At 33.5% G+C, this 18,436-nt stretch overlaps 1 protein-coding gene across 1 annotated transcript; it reads right to left on the bottom strand.

The window, feature by feature from the left end:
* Positions 1–542: 542 nt before the first annotated feature.
* On the bottom strand, positions 543–17,003 carry LOC146902685 (uncharacterized). The gene is made up of 24 exons (XM_085732548.1): positions 16,706–17,003; positions 13,670–13,750; positions 11,894–11,993; positions 11,677–11,761; positions 11,537–11,586; positions 11,199–11,278; positions 9,410–9,469; positions 8,539–8,638; positions 8,373–8,450; positions 8,044–8,111; positions 7,865–7,933; positions 7,711–7,788; positions 7,516–7,611; positions 6,465–6,535; positions 5,814–5,891; positions 5,611–5,704; positions 4,827–4,925; positions 3,117–3,331; positions 2,911–3,025; positions 2,297–2,428; positions 2,104–2,214; positions 1,924–2,033; positions 1,735–1,836; positions 543–1,660 (listed from the first exon to the last, which is right to left on the bottom strand). Exons 1-24 carry the CDS (start codon positions 16,748–16,750, stop codon positions 1,132–1,134), a joined length of 2,646 nt encoding a protein of 881 aa, XP_085588674.1. The 5' UTR covers positions 16,751–17,003; the 3' UTR covers positions 543–1,131.
* Positions 17,004–18,436: the final 1,433 nt, after the last annotated feature.

The following is an 18,436-nucleotide window of genomic DNA, read 5'->3' as shown; positions in this document are numbered from 1 at the left end:
CATCACGCATTGGCGTTTGGATTTTTTTTTGATGTAAATGAATGTTTGATATAATAAAATTTAATGATTTAAACTAGTGTCCCTTCAAAAAGTAAATTAAAAAAATAATTATGATTTTTAGTGAACTGAACCGTAGTCAATCTCGATATGTTGTGGTGAAGATCGAATTCCCTAATGCATATTTGATATGTATTCCACCATAAAAATTGCAAGTTGATGCTACTAAAAGCTTCGTGTGTATTTTTGACTAGCCAGGGTTTAGCTCAACCACAGGAAATACGAGCTATTTTGAACAAAGAATACACCAAATATATCAATCACAATGGAGTACACCATGACTCAGTAGTACAATTTTGAGATAGCTCCTGAAATTCGGAGATTCAAACAATTAGCTCGTTAAGCTCTGAATGTCACTTGCCATTGATTACAAAAAATATTCCTAGTACGATCATAGTCCACACAGCAAACACATAATAGGACTAACGCATGAAAGCTAAATGTAATCCAATTACGATGTGAAAGAGCCTGCAAGACGAGAACACTGCATACGCAACAGTTTCATACAGATTTACAATGGATGATGATGATTCACAAGTACATTCGTGAAAAAATGGCCATAGAAACACACTGCACATATATCCATACCTACCGACATCCACTGACAAAAACAGGGCGAGGTAAAAGAAAATACAAGAAAAACTTGTGAAGGGCAAAATATTGGCGCCCCTATCATTAAGTTCAAATAACTGAAAAGAGGAATAATGACAAAAAATATCACCTCTCATCCACGCATTTTGTCCTCCGAAAAAAACTATAAAAGTAAATAAATGAGCTGGAAGAGGTAAAATTTGGAGACGAGAAAATTACAGAACTATTGCTCAGAAAAGTTATGTGAAAGCAACGACGACTTTTCTGTATTAATATTCTCCCAACTCTGGCACTGTACAGTACTGCCTCCACACCACGTGCTTTCAATGCAACGAATAATCAGAATTTACACCCTTCAAGGTAAAATTCTTGTCTTAAAAAGCATGCTTCTTTGATAGTCACTAGTCAGCAACCACTCGGCCACCAGCAAATTTATGCGTCAAACAGAACAAACAATCTGCCATCCTGTATGAGTGTAGAAGCCTATGATCCATTTACAGCCATCTCTGGCGAAGATTTAGGGGGAACCAGTGGACGTTCCTCGCCCCCCAGTTGTATGTTATCTGATTTTGCATGCAAACAGTCGGAAAGGCTTCTAGAGGCTGATGTATCTTTCTCTACATGGTTATCCTCAGCCCCTGTGTTGCTATTATCAGAGCTGCTTCTAGAAACATTTTGTCTGTCTTCCTGATTGTCTTCACTAGAACTCACCCTCCCTTCAACTGTTCGAGCACCCGTATTAATATTGATTGCAGACTTCTTACTAGGTAGCACAGCTTGGCTCAAGGTTGAACACAAGGCAGCAAAGACACTATCTTTAGATTTTGAATTCTTTGTTAACTTCTGCTTCTTCACAAGTTCGGGCTCTCTGTCCTGTGAAGGAAGTTTTCTTTTCAGCCTGAGAGACTCCATTATCCCTTCATCTTCCTCTGATACTTCTTTCTGCTTTCTTGGTGGTGGTTTATAATCTTCATCATCCTCATCATCTTCATAGTCAACCAGTGACGTTCGACTGTAAATCAAAATGAAAACATTTTATCACATATGGACTTCGGAAAAATGAACAAATAAAATAGACAAGTCTACCTTGGCTGCGGATGGTTTGAAGTAACTCCATTGGACACAATAGGTTGTTGATGACCTTTATGATCACGTGAAACAGATGGAGACGCTGCATCCTCCTCATCACTGATCAAATTTTTCCAAGTTCAGACTCCACAACAATTACATAAAACAATAAAAAATCTTATAGTAGTTAAGAAAGAAGATATGTACCTGTCCTCATTAAAGTAGCGTTCTTCTTCTTCTCTCTCTACAGCACGCTCATCAATTCTTCTTCTAAGGTCCATTACCGCACCAGCATTGTTCCCACCATTATCCACACACTGCAAGCAAGCATTTAAATTCAAACATATGTGATGATGCCCAGAAATCATGGAGGAAAAAAAAAATTACCTGCTCATATTTTACTTTCAGCGAGCGAATTGAAACCAAATGCTCAAACTTTACCAGTTGATCCCAAAAAGAATCAACTAGGTGTTTTAGCAATAATTTCAGGTTATTCTCCTGCACAATAAAAAATTGTCAGTTAACGTTCTTTTAGTTGGGGAATTTAAGATCCAAATGAATGCTCATCAAAGTTCAATACCTTCCGAATATACTCAAAAAGTTCCAGAACAGCAGAATTGAGAAGATTATAGCGATTGCCATTAGCAACAAAGGTGTCTATAATTGGTTTGAGAATGTTATTCCTAACGAAATAATTTATCATATGCTCATCCTGAAGGTTAAAACTTGAAATTGTCAGATGTAGTAGATGTAAAGTAGACAATCAAACTCTGCTGATATAACAAATAACATTTAATTTGATTCTTCAAAAAATTATTCGTTCTCAAGATGAATTTTTTTTGCAAAAGATAGAATATAGCTCTAATGTTTTAAAAAAAATAAAAAAACTTAGGAAAATCTAAGGTGAAAAATTGTAATTTATAAATTATAACTGACCCGTAAGGATATCAAATAACTATTCAAAATTTAGAATCAAGAAGTAATTTTTCAAATTGGGAATTGTAAATTGTATCAAATATTTACAGTATTTCATGATAGTGGGGACTCCCTACATAACCACATGACACTATGTTGTCAGTGAAGCTGCTATTGACAAAACTGAGACCCGTAAACTAGTAACATCTTTTTCTTCAACCAATTGACAATTTCCCCAAATTTCATTACAAAAAATAGTGCGTGAATGTTAAAACTTACATTGCGGGAGAGAACAGTTCGAACAAACCGGACAGCACAGACTACTAAGTATCTTTCTGCTCTCCGTGTCAATAGCAGAACTTTTACAATTGCATCATTGAGAAGAAAATTGCACCTAAAAACAGCAAGAAGTGGTCCATAAGCAAAATTTTCATGATTAACAGCATGGAGTTCAGTCTGATTTATGCAGAGTAAGAAGGCATTACTTTATCCTGTATGGGTGATGGAGGACACAAAAGCATAGTAATTCACATATATTTGATAATATCTCCGGTTTTGTTCTGCGCTGAAATTGAACACTTTGTCCAGGACCTATTGATTTATTAGCATCGGCAGTATTTTCTGAAGGACATGACGCTGTTATAACCTCAATCAAATGACCCAAATGCTTCTCAAAGAAGATGTCAATGATAGCGTCCCTCTGTCAGATAAAACTAAAGCAGTCAATGAAACAACATAGAAAAAAGACTCCCATCTTACGTGAAACTTTAAGGGTGTGTTTGGTTGCGAGAAGAAAGTGAAAAGAGAGAAATAGGTGAGAGAGAGTATAAGAAGAGAGAAATAGATGAGAAATAAAGTAGATTTGAGGTATTGTTTGGATTAATATAAAGAGAAGAGAAATAGAGGAGAGAGAAGTGTGTTTAATTTGTAAAAAAACAAAAATATCCTTTTGTTAAAAATTACATATATTTACACCAAGTACAATCTTTTAAGAATATTATTATATGATTTTATACTGTTTATGTCCCCTTTTCATTACCGTAAAAAATTTCCCATTTTTTCTATCAAATTTGATTTAATCTTTTATTTTTAATTAGCTAAATGCATTTAATTTTCTCAACTAAAATGTACGTAAATTTTTTTTTTTTTTATGATAAAATGTACGTAAATTTAATAACATTATACGAATTTTATAAAAAAATCAATCGGTAAAACACGATATCAATTCAACCAAATTGATTAGATCTTAACAAAATAAAATGAAACAAATACAAACACACAGACCCAATTCCTTTCCAGATTGAGAGCTTGTTTTCCGATAACTCTCTATCTCACTACTTTCCCAATTCTTCTCAAATCTCAAGTCACCACATTTCTATGTTTTGACCCACTCCACAGGTATAAAAGACACTTACAATGGGTAAAAAAATGGTTTCTTAGGGGAAGTAGAGATGATAGATCTAGTGGTGAAAGCCAGTTATGGAACTATGGGACAACAAAAACAGAAGTTATGAGAAAGGAAACCACCAAGACTGACAAGGGTAAAAATGGAAAAGCAAGGAAAAAAATCACTTTCTTCACTCTTTCTTCGCATATGAGAGAAGAGAGCTAAAAGTGGTGGGACCCACCTATTTGGTCTCTCTCTTCTCTATTTCTCTCCTCAACCAAACGCGGTGGATGTAGCATTTCTCTTGTATCTCTCTCTCACCTATTTCTCTCTCTCATAAATCACCTCTACCAAACACAGTGTAACTGACAACTTTTTCCAACAAATCAGCAAATACATAACATTCAAATATTACACCTGCACAAACAAACTTAAATTTGTTCTTTTTCAACAATTGGTGAATAGAGTATACTATAAAACATAACTCTGAAACTCAAGTTAAATAGCCAATCCATCACAAATGCAAAACTATGACAAACTTGCAAAATGGGACGAACAACCCCTCCTCTTAACCAAATCAAAACTCAAGATGGCCGACTGCAACATCCAATATAGACAAAGAATAATGCCAACAAAAGGTTCAGTATAAATTATATGTCATAAAGACATGTAACAATTTAAAACTAAATGCAACCATTATGAAATAAAGAAAATGCAAAACAACTAATATCCAGAAATGAAACTGAAGTCAATAAATTATCGATCAAGGTTTGAGATAACAGGTCCAAGCAAATACAGAGAAAGATACCTGTGGTCCAGACAATGTGCTCGAGTCCAATAGAATACGAAGAATCTCAAGAAACTGGCAGTGCATGCTCTCTCCGAAGTCTGTTACCATTCCCTTAACCTGTACATGATAGCATGACCAATAATTACATGCAGGACTCCAAAAACCATTAGATACATAACAGATCAACTAATATAAGTTGAATTTAGAGTATAGTTAATATGTTCGATTCAGTTAGGCATGGTTATAATTATCAGTTGTAACAAATCAGTGTAGTTCTGACTTCTGCAACTGCACTTGGATCACTCTGCCCCTAATAGCGAGAGTTTTCTTTACATAAACCCATATCTTCTGCATGGCCTCGTTTTTTAGCAAGACTACACTGTCTATACGCATCATAAGTGCAAACCTCACACTTATTTGTCTCCAAATAATCTTCAGATTTTCAGTTAGAATTGGGACTGCCCAAAGGATCTGCACCTGGTACTATTTTTAAATTTTGAACCATCCAATGAATAAGCTAAAATACAATGGCAATTCTGAGTAAGCTAAGAAACACTTTGTTCAGCAAAACCTAAAACAAAATTTATTAACTGAATTTTGGCACAAGTTTCCACTTAAAAATAATGTATATAACCAAACTTTCAAAGCTAAATTACTGTCAAACACAAAACTTAAAAGAGGGAGCATACACTCACATACACACATATAGGCTTAGCTAGTAGGTTATTTGATTTCTGTAAATTATTTACACTGCAAGTCATCCAAAAACGAATATGATCCCATTTACATACAAAAAGCATACCAAGAGTCCTAGAAGAGCAATTCCTTCCTGCCGAACAACATATGACCGCAGAAGATTAGGATCCTGATTCATAAAAAGAAGGAGGATGTCTGTTCTGCAACCATCACAATGATTTCCTATTAGAAATTAATCATAAAGGAGTGTACAAACAGAACAGCCAACTGAATTTTATATAGACAACTGAGAAAAGGAAGAATCAATACCCAGTTAGCACAAGTTTCTTGTCTTGACTTTGCAGAACTTCACTGACAATGTCAAAGATGCCTTCATTCATCAGATCCCTACAAACATACAAAAATATGAAGCTACCAAACAATGGGATTCAACAGACACCCAAAATGTAGAATAAATGGCAAAACAAAGTGATGGGAATGAATTAGGTATCAATGTTCCGAATCAAAAGTGTGTTGTTAGAGGTAACTTATACCAGTTCCATTCAAAAGCAGCTACTGCAAAAATAACTTTTCGCAATTATATATCAAAAGATTCCTCTGTCAACTGTTGTATGTTGATTGCAGAGTACAAACTTGCTATTTCGTAAGTATGTTAAATAACATGTTGCACACAAAATTTAACAAAATGAAATTTCCAGCAAGACTTGGTCAAAAATCTCTAATTAGATCCATGTGATCTCAGATAGGAAATTAATAACAGACCAAGGAGAGCTGGCTCCACTGAAGGCTACCATAAATCCCCAAAACAAAGTATGGAAAAACAAGCAAGGAAGAGTTTTTATATGCATAACAAGTACTTAATAGAAAATAGACAATCAATTGAACAACAGTAACTAATGTTTAAATTTAAAGGAAGACAAGCAGCAGAACAGGTTGTGTCACGATATCAATGTAACTTACCTAAAAAGCCGAAGCTGCTGGACCATCTGCAAGCTCTTGCTTACACTACAAAACTCATACAAGAAATGGACCTGTCCATCCAACATAAGAGGCAAACTATGTTTAAAATAAGAATCCTAGGAAAATCATGATTCATGAGCATCTAACAAGGCCAGCATTAACATCTATCCATTATAAAAATACAAGATAGGAAGCAACACACTAACATTAAGCCTCACTACATGATAGTTTTATAGCCATGAATCATTTGGAAACTATGATCCATTGATCATAGTATCCTCAAACTGTTACATCTGATAAAATTTGACTAAGAGAAGTAATAAAATCCCAATAAGCTATCTCTTAGTCCTAGGCAGCAGGATGAAAGGGGAACTTGTAGGAATTAGGATACTATGTTCCCAAATTTGAGGATTCAAGAATTGTTATTCCCTCTGTTTCAAAATGAATGTCACTTTAGCAAATAAAATGTGTTTCAAAATGTCATTTCCACTTTTCAATGTAGAAATAATTATTTTTTCCAATTGTGCCGTCTAATTATCATGTATGTACACTACTTCCAAAGCATTATATTTCACATTGCACTTATGATGGTGAGAAACTCATCAATACTTAATAAGGTTAGTTTAGTAAAAGTGCCATGTCTTTTGACAACTTCTTTGGATTTTTTAAGTTGTGCATAAAAACCTTAGACAACACTCGTTTTGAAACTGAGGGAGCATTCAGGAGAAGAGAGTGTGAGTAGAACTCAATCCCCGTTACATACTTTTTGCTAGCCTGCAAATTGGCAATGGGGTATTTTTTTCATGGATGCAAATACTATTCACAGGAATACCTTTCCAGGAATGCAATGATAGGAATTTACTTCTAAGGAATCTTTCAAAAACCAAAATATGTTTTTAAACTCCTGGGAATATTTTTCTAAAATTCGTGGAAATAAACAAAATATGTTTTGGATCACATCATACAATCCTAGAAATAAATATCAAAATTCTTAAAATACTAATACTAGTATAGACGGAAGCAAATGATATGATATCGTATCAAAACCTACCAAGTTCTTTTTTGATTCTTGAGAGGTTGTGGGTGATTTTAACCTAGCAAACAACTCCTGGATAAATGTATTGTCATCCTTCAACATGGCAATAACCTAGAAAAGGAAAAAAAAAAAAAAAAAAACAGATCACTCAACAATAAAAGACAACTATGTTAAATGATGTAATTTCTTTATCTGATAATCATAACTTACAAAGGCATTGTTTGCATGTATTATGGAGTTAATGGTTGCACAAGTAGCGTCATCTAAGACTCTGGCCAAAACAACATCCTGAAAATGAGAAAAGAAAGTTAGTTCACATTGAAGAAAAGGGGTCAGCAATAGAAGTCTCAAAAAGGAGTCAAACCTTCAAATAACCAACTCTATATGTCTGATGTATCTTCGCTAGTGCATTGGGATCTTTTATAGGTATAGCCTACAAGAGAAAATAGACAATATACAAATAAGGTAAAAAATTCTTCCACATCTTTAGATCTACACACAGCCTTGCAGCTCTCTAAAAATGGAATATAGAGTGAAAAATACCTCCTTAAAAACAACATGGTCCTTTAAGAATTTACGATGATGCTGAACACAAGTAATGTCCGGATCATCTGCATATTGCTAAAACAGGCGGTTCAGCAATCCAAATAAGAAGAGGAAAAAGAATGAAGACATTAAAATGAAACCATCTAAATCAATGATATCGCCTTAACTGAAACCACTGTGAGCAGTTAAGGACTGTTATAACACAATCAAGATATATTTAAAATTTAAAAGAAAAACAGGCGGAGAACAGAAATATATTATCATAGATGATCACTGAATGAAAGTATCACTCGATTGGGAAATTAATTTCGGAAGAATGCACTTACACTCAAGGGCACCGATGATGTCCACTATAAATTCTTCCTTAAAAATTCTCTCAAGAATTGTTGGACTATTAAGTAAAACTGCAAGAGTACAGATTACAGGAATAAATTAAAACGATAATGATAAAATGGGATTCAAAATTAATATCATGCAAAAATTAATACTGACTGATCCCTTTGACGATTTTGAAAATCATGTGAAGGCCATCCATGTTTTCCAAGTCTTCACACACTCTAAATAACCCCATCAGCTTCCGAAAAAATTCTTGCTACATTATAAAACACAGACGAAAAAGGATGAATATTAAAATATATATACACAGAGTACCTATTATGCATAGTCATACAGATGATTGATGTGATATAGACTTTAAAACACAGACGAAAAAGAAAACACAAAGCACCATGTAACCAAACGTATGATGCACATAAAATGGATATTAGCAATCCACAGTAAGGCTTCATGCTTATAATACAATTGGAAATTCACAGGATAATCATCATCAAAATGCCATATGCCCCAAGTGCTATGCCATACAAAGCCGTTGCATGACCAGACACAACATCTTCAGGAAATATGATTCTTTTCCTAACACCTTATAACAACTTCATCCGTAATTATTTGTAGATAAGAATTTCTTACGGCACAAAATAAACATCTTATACAAAGAAATCTGGAACTCTTCAGTCTTAGATCACTTGCATACAATACCATCATACAAAGATATAACTGAAAACTTTACTGCATGCATTTAATGCCCTCCATGCAAAGAACAGAGAGTGAGTTTGCCAATACACGAGAAAATGAGATGAAAAAAGTCATACCCTAGTTTACCATATGAATCACTATAGCATAGCATACTCAACGGCAAAGAATGTTAACAAATATTGCCATCATTACTATAAAAGGGGAAGGTTTGCAATCAAAAAATATAAACTTAATGACTTACAAATATATAGCAACAGTGAGGCAAAAACAAATTATGCAGTGAAAGGTATAAAGACGTATGCATAAATACCCAAAGTTAACGGCAGCTTACATTACTTGATAGTAGCTCTGTTAGTCGTATTTGATCTGAAATGCTGCTGTCAACAACGGTCTGCAAACAAAACCAAAAATGATCAAAATGAAATTGATGTTTCATGGATAAAAGCAGATTGTTACTTGCACACAAAAAAAAAATCTTCAATAAGGAGCACGGTATTCAAATTAAAATCATTCTCTGGCTGCTGTATTACAATCAACAGTGCAAAGACTTTATGATTTTTATTGGATAAGAATGAAGAGAAAATCAGTATCTCAGAAGCAACAGCATGGTGAGAATGAAATTTGTTTTATTAGATGAGAATGATACAGAATCGGTTTACACAAAAACCATTAAATTACATATGTACTTCAGCACGATTCAGGTATCATAACAAACAACTTTGCATTAACACTTCTACATTCTAAATGTGGAGTCACCAACAAACCTTTTTGATAACACCATACTATAGAAGTCGTGGTAGCCAAAATCGGGATTTTAATTGTATGATCGTATGATCGTAAGATTATGGTTTCCCTGAAGGATCATGACTACGCCCAGAATCGTAAATTAGTGAAATCGTGTATAATCACTTCTGTTAATTGTAAAATCCACGATCTTCGAATGGATTCTGTGATTCTGGTTCCAGTGGTAGAACTTGCGACCACACTCTAGGGTTGGGAAAGATGGAGTGTTTTCAATCGTGGGTCAGAGGAACATGTTTCAGTAACTCGGGTTAAGAAGATGACCCTTTTAGTAGGGTTAGAAACAATGTACTCTAGAAAGTACACAAACACGTCTAAAGTAGAGCACGTCTTTGAGATTGATAGAGGTGCGTAATATTCCTCCCTTTCGTATGTCTCGCAGAAAGCTGAGTACTATAGCTTTGCTTAGCTCACAATTTGTAAAGCCAGTTATAATTCAATTAGAAGCAGTTGCAGGCTTGCAGCTGTCGGTAACTGCCTTCATCAAACAGTGTCACTATATATACATGTACTATATAGAATTTTCATTTCATAATGTCAGGGCACAAATATTCAGAATGTCAGGGCACAAATATTCAGATCTATTCCTCTCTTCAGTTTTCAGAATTTCCAAAACTTCGATAAAGATAGTTTATTAAATTTAATAATTAATATTTATTCAGATTTATTTCTCCCTTCAGATTTTTGAGTTTCTGAAACTCTGATAGAGATGGCTTTCTGAGTTTCTGAAGTATGCATTACAGACCAAGTTGATGGATTGTAATAGGAGGGACGGAGGGCAGGGAGATATTGCTGCTATAAAAATGTTAGTCGAGAAATCACGTCTCTTTGGGAACTTAAGAAACTAAGGGCTTGTTTAGTTTGGGAAAACATCATAATGTTTTCTGTTTTTATTTTCATTAATGAAACCACCATTTGTTTTCACTTCGTTTCCCAATTTTCAAATATCTATGCAAGAAATAAGAAATGGTTTCTCCAACCAAATAGACTCTAAATCAATTGAGAACTCTTAATTACAAAAATACCACCTTGTTTTCCCTTGTTTCCAGTTTTCAAAGATTTATTCAAGAAACACGAAATGAGATAAGATATAGTTAGCAAAACAAACAGGTCATAAATCAACGGAATTCCCAATGTTGTTTCAGATTTCATGTATGGTAGGCAAAAAGCAAACAAAGCCAGAGTTTATAATCTTGACTAAAATAATTATTGGTAATGAAAAGACAAATGGAGACAAATTGAAGAGAGATGTGATGGACATGACATTTAATATTAAAAATCCACAAAAATAAACAAGGAGAATAAAACAAAGCCCAAACCTTAAGAATCAATGGGAGTGTTGTTAGTTCAACAGCAGGCAACTCCCTTAACTCACTGTTAGTGCTCTGAAATGACTCATCTGATAACCAACAGAAAAATACAGCCACTACAGTTAGATATAGGCTATAAATAGTAAATAATCTGACTTAGCAAATAAAGCAAAACCAACGGTAAAACACTATAGTAACAATGGTAAATTCTTCAGCATAACTTTTTGGTCGAAGAAGCATCAATACCAAATAATATGTAACATAAAATAGTCCTTTTTGGAAGACAGACACACAAGCACATCCTACCAACAGAGCTAGTAATGAGATTAAAAATCTACATCACTTACTATTTAAAGTATTGAATTGCATATTCCTCTGCACATTGCAAATATGGTCCCTGAATGAAACAAGCAAAGTAAGCTCAACCCACAGCAGGGACAAACAAAACCCAAAGAAAAAAGGTTAAAATCACCAGTTACTCTGTTACCATATGTAAGAGCATCCGCTAGGCTCTTGAAAGCTGAGTGCCAATTCTGTGGCATATTCGGGATCTCTCCATGAGATAATTGAATCTGAAGAGCAAAAGCATCCAATAACAGATAAATGCAATGAAGTATAAATGCACACATGCATAAATGAATTGCAATAGGCATTATTGATGTGTGGTATGTGTGAGAGAGAGAGCATATAAAGTTGCAAATTACCTTCTTGCTTCCTATAAATATCATCAGCACTGATGCGATGCAAAAGTATGGTCTCATTGTCTTCTTCGTCATAAACAAATAAGCCCAGATCCTCTGATCGCTGCATTAATATATGATATTTTATATAGTTTGAATGCAGGAAATCTCAAGGCTGTCCATTTGAAAAATAAAAACCAGCTACAAATAATATACATTTGCGTATTGACCATTTATTCTTTTGAATACTATTAAGTGTCAACCACGCTGATTTTATCACTGGGAAGGGGGAAGATGTAATAGTAATCAGATATAAGAAAGTAGTGATCATCAGTAAAATTAATGCACTGAATAGTCTCTAAGGAGAATATGATTTAAAATCAAATACTATAATTTCATTATTCAAAGGACGGAGTTAAAATGCATGTTTGGTTCTACGGCTGGCGAAAAATGATTTTATGAAATTGATTTTGGTTAAATGTAAATTGAATATACATTATGGTGGCAAAAGCTCTAAATTCCATCTTCAAATTAGAATACATTATGGTGGAAAAAACAATTCTAGTTGATATGATAACACTCGATCATGTCAAAATCAATTTTACGTTTCTTGAATCACTTTTTCCTCTCACGAAATGGATTCCAAACATGCACAGAAACAAACATTGTAGTGTGTTTTTATAAGACATGTAAAACTATTCTTATGAAATTGAGATAAAGAATGTAAGGCCCCGTTTACTTTGTAAATACATTATCTATTTCCATTTTCTAAAGTCTGTTAATTTTACTCGCTAACAAGGAGACAAGTTAAAAGAAATTAACACTTTACGAGTCTCAAATCATCCTATTAGAGACTTAAAATGAACACATATGTAACGTAACATATTATAAAAAAACTCATCGGTATTATTCTATGAAGCACAGACTCTGACACGGACAATTCGACACTGCTAATGTAAAAAACATAGGACGCCGACACCGAATCATATATGTATGTGTTTGTACATATATATTATAAGTATAAATAAAATAAAATAAAAATAAGAACATCATTTGTAAAATATCTCAATCTAAATTGAGAATGAAAATTTATATACACATCTAACTTGAGCAATTTGCTTTATTACAAAAAGAAAATAAAACAAGATACGCTAGTATTCACCTTCATCTATTCATTTCCTGCCAAAAAACTGAAAAATAATGCTCTCAAATTTAAAAAATTTAACATATTGATCATCATGCTTGTAGAATGTAATAAAAGATTAAGATGATTGTATGTGAAAAGACGTGCACATACAAGAATTTTTCAAATGCCTATTTAGAATAGTATTATATTACTTTTAAAAACCTTTTTTGTCTTAATTTTGTGTGTCCATCATTACCGTAAATGAGTCTATGGCGTGTCTAGGGGGGTAAATCAAAACAAAAATATTTTACAGGGGGGTAAATCAAAAAAAATATTTTACTGGGTGTAAAACCGGAAATGACCTATATTACAGGGGGTTAAAGCACTATTAACCCTTTTAAAATTAAATTAATATTCCTAGGATTACCAAGCACTTACTAAACACTGTGAACTATAACTACAAATGATTTTACACCTTGAAACAACCACTTCCAAAGGGAAAGTCAAGCGTATACATTAAGTACTCATGTTGGGAACAGATGAAAGCTACAACCATAAAGTGTTTTCTGCTACATAAATCAAATGGCATCACTGTATTTTGTGGGTTCCATCATAAACTAATTAACCAAGTCATTATGTCACATATGAAAGTACACAAAAAAAGATTTACAAACCTCCAAATAATCAATAGTTACATGCCCTGTACCCTGGTCATCCCATTTTCCATCATCATTCAGACGGTACACCTTGACACGCTGAAATCCAATTAGAAGAGAGACTAAGTAAACAGTATCTTTGATATATAAGCCTCTCAGCCACAGAAAATACTTATTCACATATACCTATCAAACACTGACGATATCAATATAGAAGCAATAAAAACATACTCCATGTAAGAAATTCAAAACACCTAAAATTGTAATATTGGGGCGAGGGAATGTGAGCAGACCAACTGCTTACTCTTGTGAAGACAGCTGAAATCTAAATCATGATGACTTTGCTAAGCCATCTTTTTTTTTACTTCAAAAAAACAACGAGGAACAGGACAGCGAAACTAGCAGTTGCAAACAAAAACAGAAGAGAAAAAGATAAAGGATTATATGAGCCAAATTGAACAAGAATGTCCTAACTTCTAATTTCTCTTAAAATATCATAGGTGGAAACAAAACCAAGGGTACAAAAATACAAAAAGAAAAATAAACAGAATACACAGCAGAAAAAAGAGAAGTTAATTGATAAACAAGAAAAAATGAGAAACAGAACTACATGATTATCATGCATCCTCAAGACAAAATTATTCTGGTCCTTTCTCTTTCAGTTATGAATACCATACAGAACCTGTCTAGTGAGGGGATACTGACACCAGATAGGATAACTACTACCCTTACTTGTAGTTACATATTTACCGATGTTTTAGTGCAAATGCTTAGTATTGAATAGATACCAAGTCCCACATAGAAAAGAGATAAGGCCTGGGATGAATTTATAAAGAGTGATACCCCTCACCTTACAAGCCAGCTTTGTAAGGATGAGTTAAGCGCAATATAAAAACCCAATATGATATCAAAGCCTATCAATCCGGGTTACCCGCCATTTATATCCACGCACCAAACCCTATAGTGATGGGCATAACCTGTTATGGAATCAAAGCTTATTGATTTGGACCACCCACCATTCATATCCGCGCACCAAGATCAATAGTGATGGGTGTGAGAGGTGAATTGTAATTCACTTATTTACAATATGTGAATTTTGAATATTGATAATTGGTTAAAAACAATAACTGACCAGCCTATACAAGAAGTAAGGACGGTTAAAAAGGTGTTGACAAATGAGGCAAAAAATATAATCCTTAAGAGTGTTGGCAAATGTAGCCCATATAGGGGAAAACAGTCAATTAAGGACAATAAGTAAAAAAGACATTCTATCGTTCAAGTAACGCAAAATATAACATGATACTCACCACAAAACAAGAAAAGAAAATGGTGTTTACATTAAGTTACCGCCTAGCCTTACAGCATGGGAAGACTATAAATTGAACAATAACTGGTGCATGCCAAACATCAACAGTAACAGATAAAAGTTTCAGAAAGAGATAAAATCTCGAGTATTATCCAACCAAATTGCATTGATGTGTTGGGATATGTCATCGAGAAATTCATCTATAGCTCAAACGGACTGTTTATCCAAAATTCACAAATTAAATGTTCAATATTTGAAGTGAACATGGAGTAAAATTTCCACAAAATCAAATACATCTACCACAACAATAAGCATATTTATCAATGTCCTAGATTCTATGGCGTAAACATACCAACACAGTTGCCACTCAAACTTTTAAAGAAACAATACATGTGGAAATTAATACATGTGGAAATTTGGGGCCTAACTCATCCTTATAAAACTGGTTCATAAGGTTAGGAGTGCCTCCGCTTTATAAACTCTTGACAAGAGTCTTATCTATCCCATGTGGGACTTCCGTTTTTTCCAATAATACAGGAGTTGGTTAAGTATTAGTGACTTAGTCCTTAAATTTTAAGTTGATTCCTATCATATACCGAGCAACAAATGATGGAAGTACCCTTATTAAAGGGTATGTGCATGTGCCACTTACTATTTATGTGACTGACTTATTACCACAAAATCTAAGGGGGGTTCTTTTTTTGACAAAAGCAAAGCAAACTCAACTCATTTCATTAATAAGAATATCATCAATACAAGTGGGAGGAAAATAAAAAAAACTGGTGACTAGCCCGATAATTGGCTGCCCTTGCTAAAGTATGAGCAACTGAATTTGCTTATTGCCTAGTAAGCTCTACCATAAAGTTTGAACCAACATACAAAAAATCTTTAATCTTACTAATAATGGAACCAAACTCTGATGCAAGTCTAGCTGAAGTGTGAAAAACATCGACTGTGACTTTGGAATCGCTTTCAAAATCATAGGTTAGCTTACAACACATGGTTAATATCAGCCGATCTAGCTCTCGTGCACACTAATAAGAAAACTGATAATCCCGCTAAAATCATCTGACATATTTTTGTAACATACAATGCCAGTAAGTTAATTGTTAATTTGTTGGTTTTTGCCAAAGTTGGGGACCGAACCTAAGACCATCATTATCACTCGAATCCTTAACACTCTCATCAGACATTAATAAGCACAAATGATATCACAATTTCAAAAGAGCAATGCTAAACGGTGCGAATAGTGTTAAACAAAATTTGACGAACAAAGAAAACAACTTACAATACATGAACAATGTTATAATATAAAAAATGGAGGGTAAAATTGACAATCTCAAACAATGAGCATAAATATGTGAGCTTCTTCATTTGTCGTCAAATTTTATTCTGCACAATCCAGCAATTTCCATTTCAAAATACATAAAAAGAAAAAAATCTCAGGTGGAATAAAATTATTTGCCTCTACGATTCTACATATTTATGGGACCACCATCACTGAATAGAAAACATAGAAATTACACGCACAAGTTTATCAAACCACGCAATCAAACTATAACAAGATACATGTAAGAGTTGAAGTAAAATAAACAACTCCTGATGAATTAACTGAATCAAAACCATTCAACAAACAAAATTAATTAAATTGAAGTTCGAACTCGAAACAAAATCAAACAGTAAAATTAAGCATCAATTATAACCAAGGGCAAGGTTGAAGGTTCCGAATTAGAATAGAAGTAACTTGCCTGCATGGAACTAGCGTTGGTTTGAGATTTCTCCGGCGCTCCCATCACAGCTCCTCAAAATTCAAAGCAATAAAAAGCATACCCAATATAGGAGAAAGTAAATTAGGGTTTTGAGAGGAAGAGGAACGATGAGAGGAAGAGGAACGAAGGAGAAAACAATTGGAGTGAAGGGATTGAGTTTCGTTGGATCAATTAGAAACCCTAAACGGCCATTGACGCAACAGCGCGAAGCTTCTCTTCAATTCTCTCTCTCCTCTTTTGATTTTTTTCTCTCTCTGCGCAAGACTCAACCCGACCTACGCGATTAGCACAAAATCAAGTAGAAATTACTTAGCACAGGTGTATTAATATGTGGAATGTCGTTGTTACCCTTTGGTTTCAGTTCAAATTATGAAATGGCCATTCACGCACGCCTGATCCATGCCACACAGCACATTATTGTCTTTTTTTTAAAGGTTAAGGGTGTGTTTGGTAAACACCAAACAAAAGCTTTTAGCTCTTAGCTTCTAGCTTATAAGCTCATTTGACAAAAATAGCTCTGTTTGGTAACACTTTTTGACCATGAGCTTATAGCTTATGTTTTTTATCCTTATAAATATATCAACTTTTCGTTTTAGTCCCTCTAAAAATTTTCAATCACTACTTTTGGTCTCTATTTTTAAGTAAATTTTTGTATTTTTTAATGAAATTTTGCATAAATGTGTAGAATATTGTAAAAATCACTAAAAAAAAATTTTTGAATTTTTTAACAAAACATAAATTAAATATGATATTTTTACCACCAAACATATAAAAATTCATATTTAATTCATGTTTTAGTAGAAAAATTCTAGTTTTTTTTTTGGAGGGATCTTTATAATATTATAAATTTTTCTGCAAAATTTTATTCTAAAATATGAATTCTACATATGAGTTGACTTTAAAAGATGGACCAAAAGTGAAGATGAAAAAAATTTTTAGGACTGAAAGTTGAAGGAAAATTTTAGAGGGACTAAAACGAAAAGTTGCTATATTTATAGGGACCAAAAACATATTTAGACCTTTTTTTAATAAATAATATTTATACCACTATTCTTAAAAAAAAAAAAAATTATACAACTATTAAAAAAACATTATACAACCATTTTGTGACAATTTTAAAAATAATTTTTTCCTTTTTTCTTGTTTTAGAGCAAAAACAATTGAGAGGAAAGGAAAAGGTAAGAACATAGTGAGGTGATAAATGATATTCACACAACTATTTTGTGACAATTTTTTACGCAGCTTTTTCTCATACACTCTCGTTGTATTTTTGCTCTATTTTCCCCTATTTATTGTTTTTGTTCAATAAGAAGAGATAAAAATAACATTGTCTTAAAAGTTGTCACATAATAATTGTACTAATATCATTATTCCGATGAGACAGAGATAGTTGTCTCGAAATAATTATACAAATATCATTTTTTTTAGGTTATCATTGTTGTCATTGTTCCTTTTGATGTCACGTGAAAGTTTTTAGAAAAAAATGGAGAATGAAATTTTTTGATCAATTAAAGTTGCACGATTCTTTTGTACCTGCTCGTGTACAAAATGGATGGGGTGAACTTTCTGAATAGGTGTTGTCTCTCCACCTTCGTCGATGGTTGGAGCCACTGTGACTGGCCATATGCTTCTTCTTCAGATGGAGTCGTGTGTTTGTAAAAGGCATTTCAACTTCCAAGTAAGTATACGTACCAGTGTGTAGCAAAATGA

Source organism: Medicago sativa, chromosome 8, assembly GCF_051527215.1.
Source record: "Medicago sativa cultivar Bolivia chromosome 8, Bolivia_mono, whole genome shotgun sequence".
Taxonomy (NCBI): Eukaryota; Viridiplantae; Streptophyta; class Magnoliopsida; order Fabales; family Fabaceae; genus Medicago; species Medicago sativa.
The sequence above is the reverse complement of the archived record's forward strand: the minus strand, read 5'-3'. Positions and strand labels throughout refer to the sequence as shown.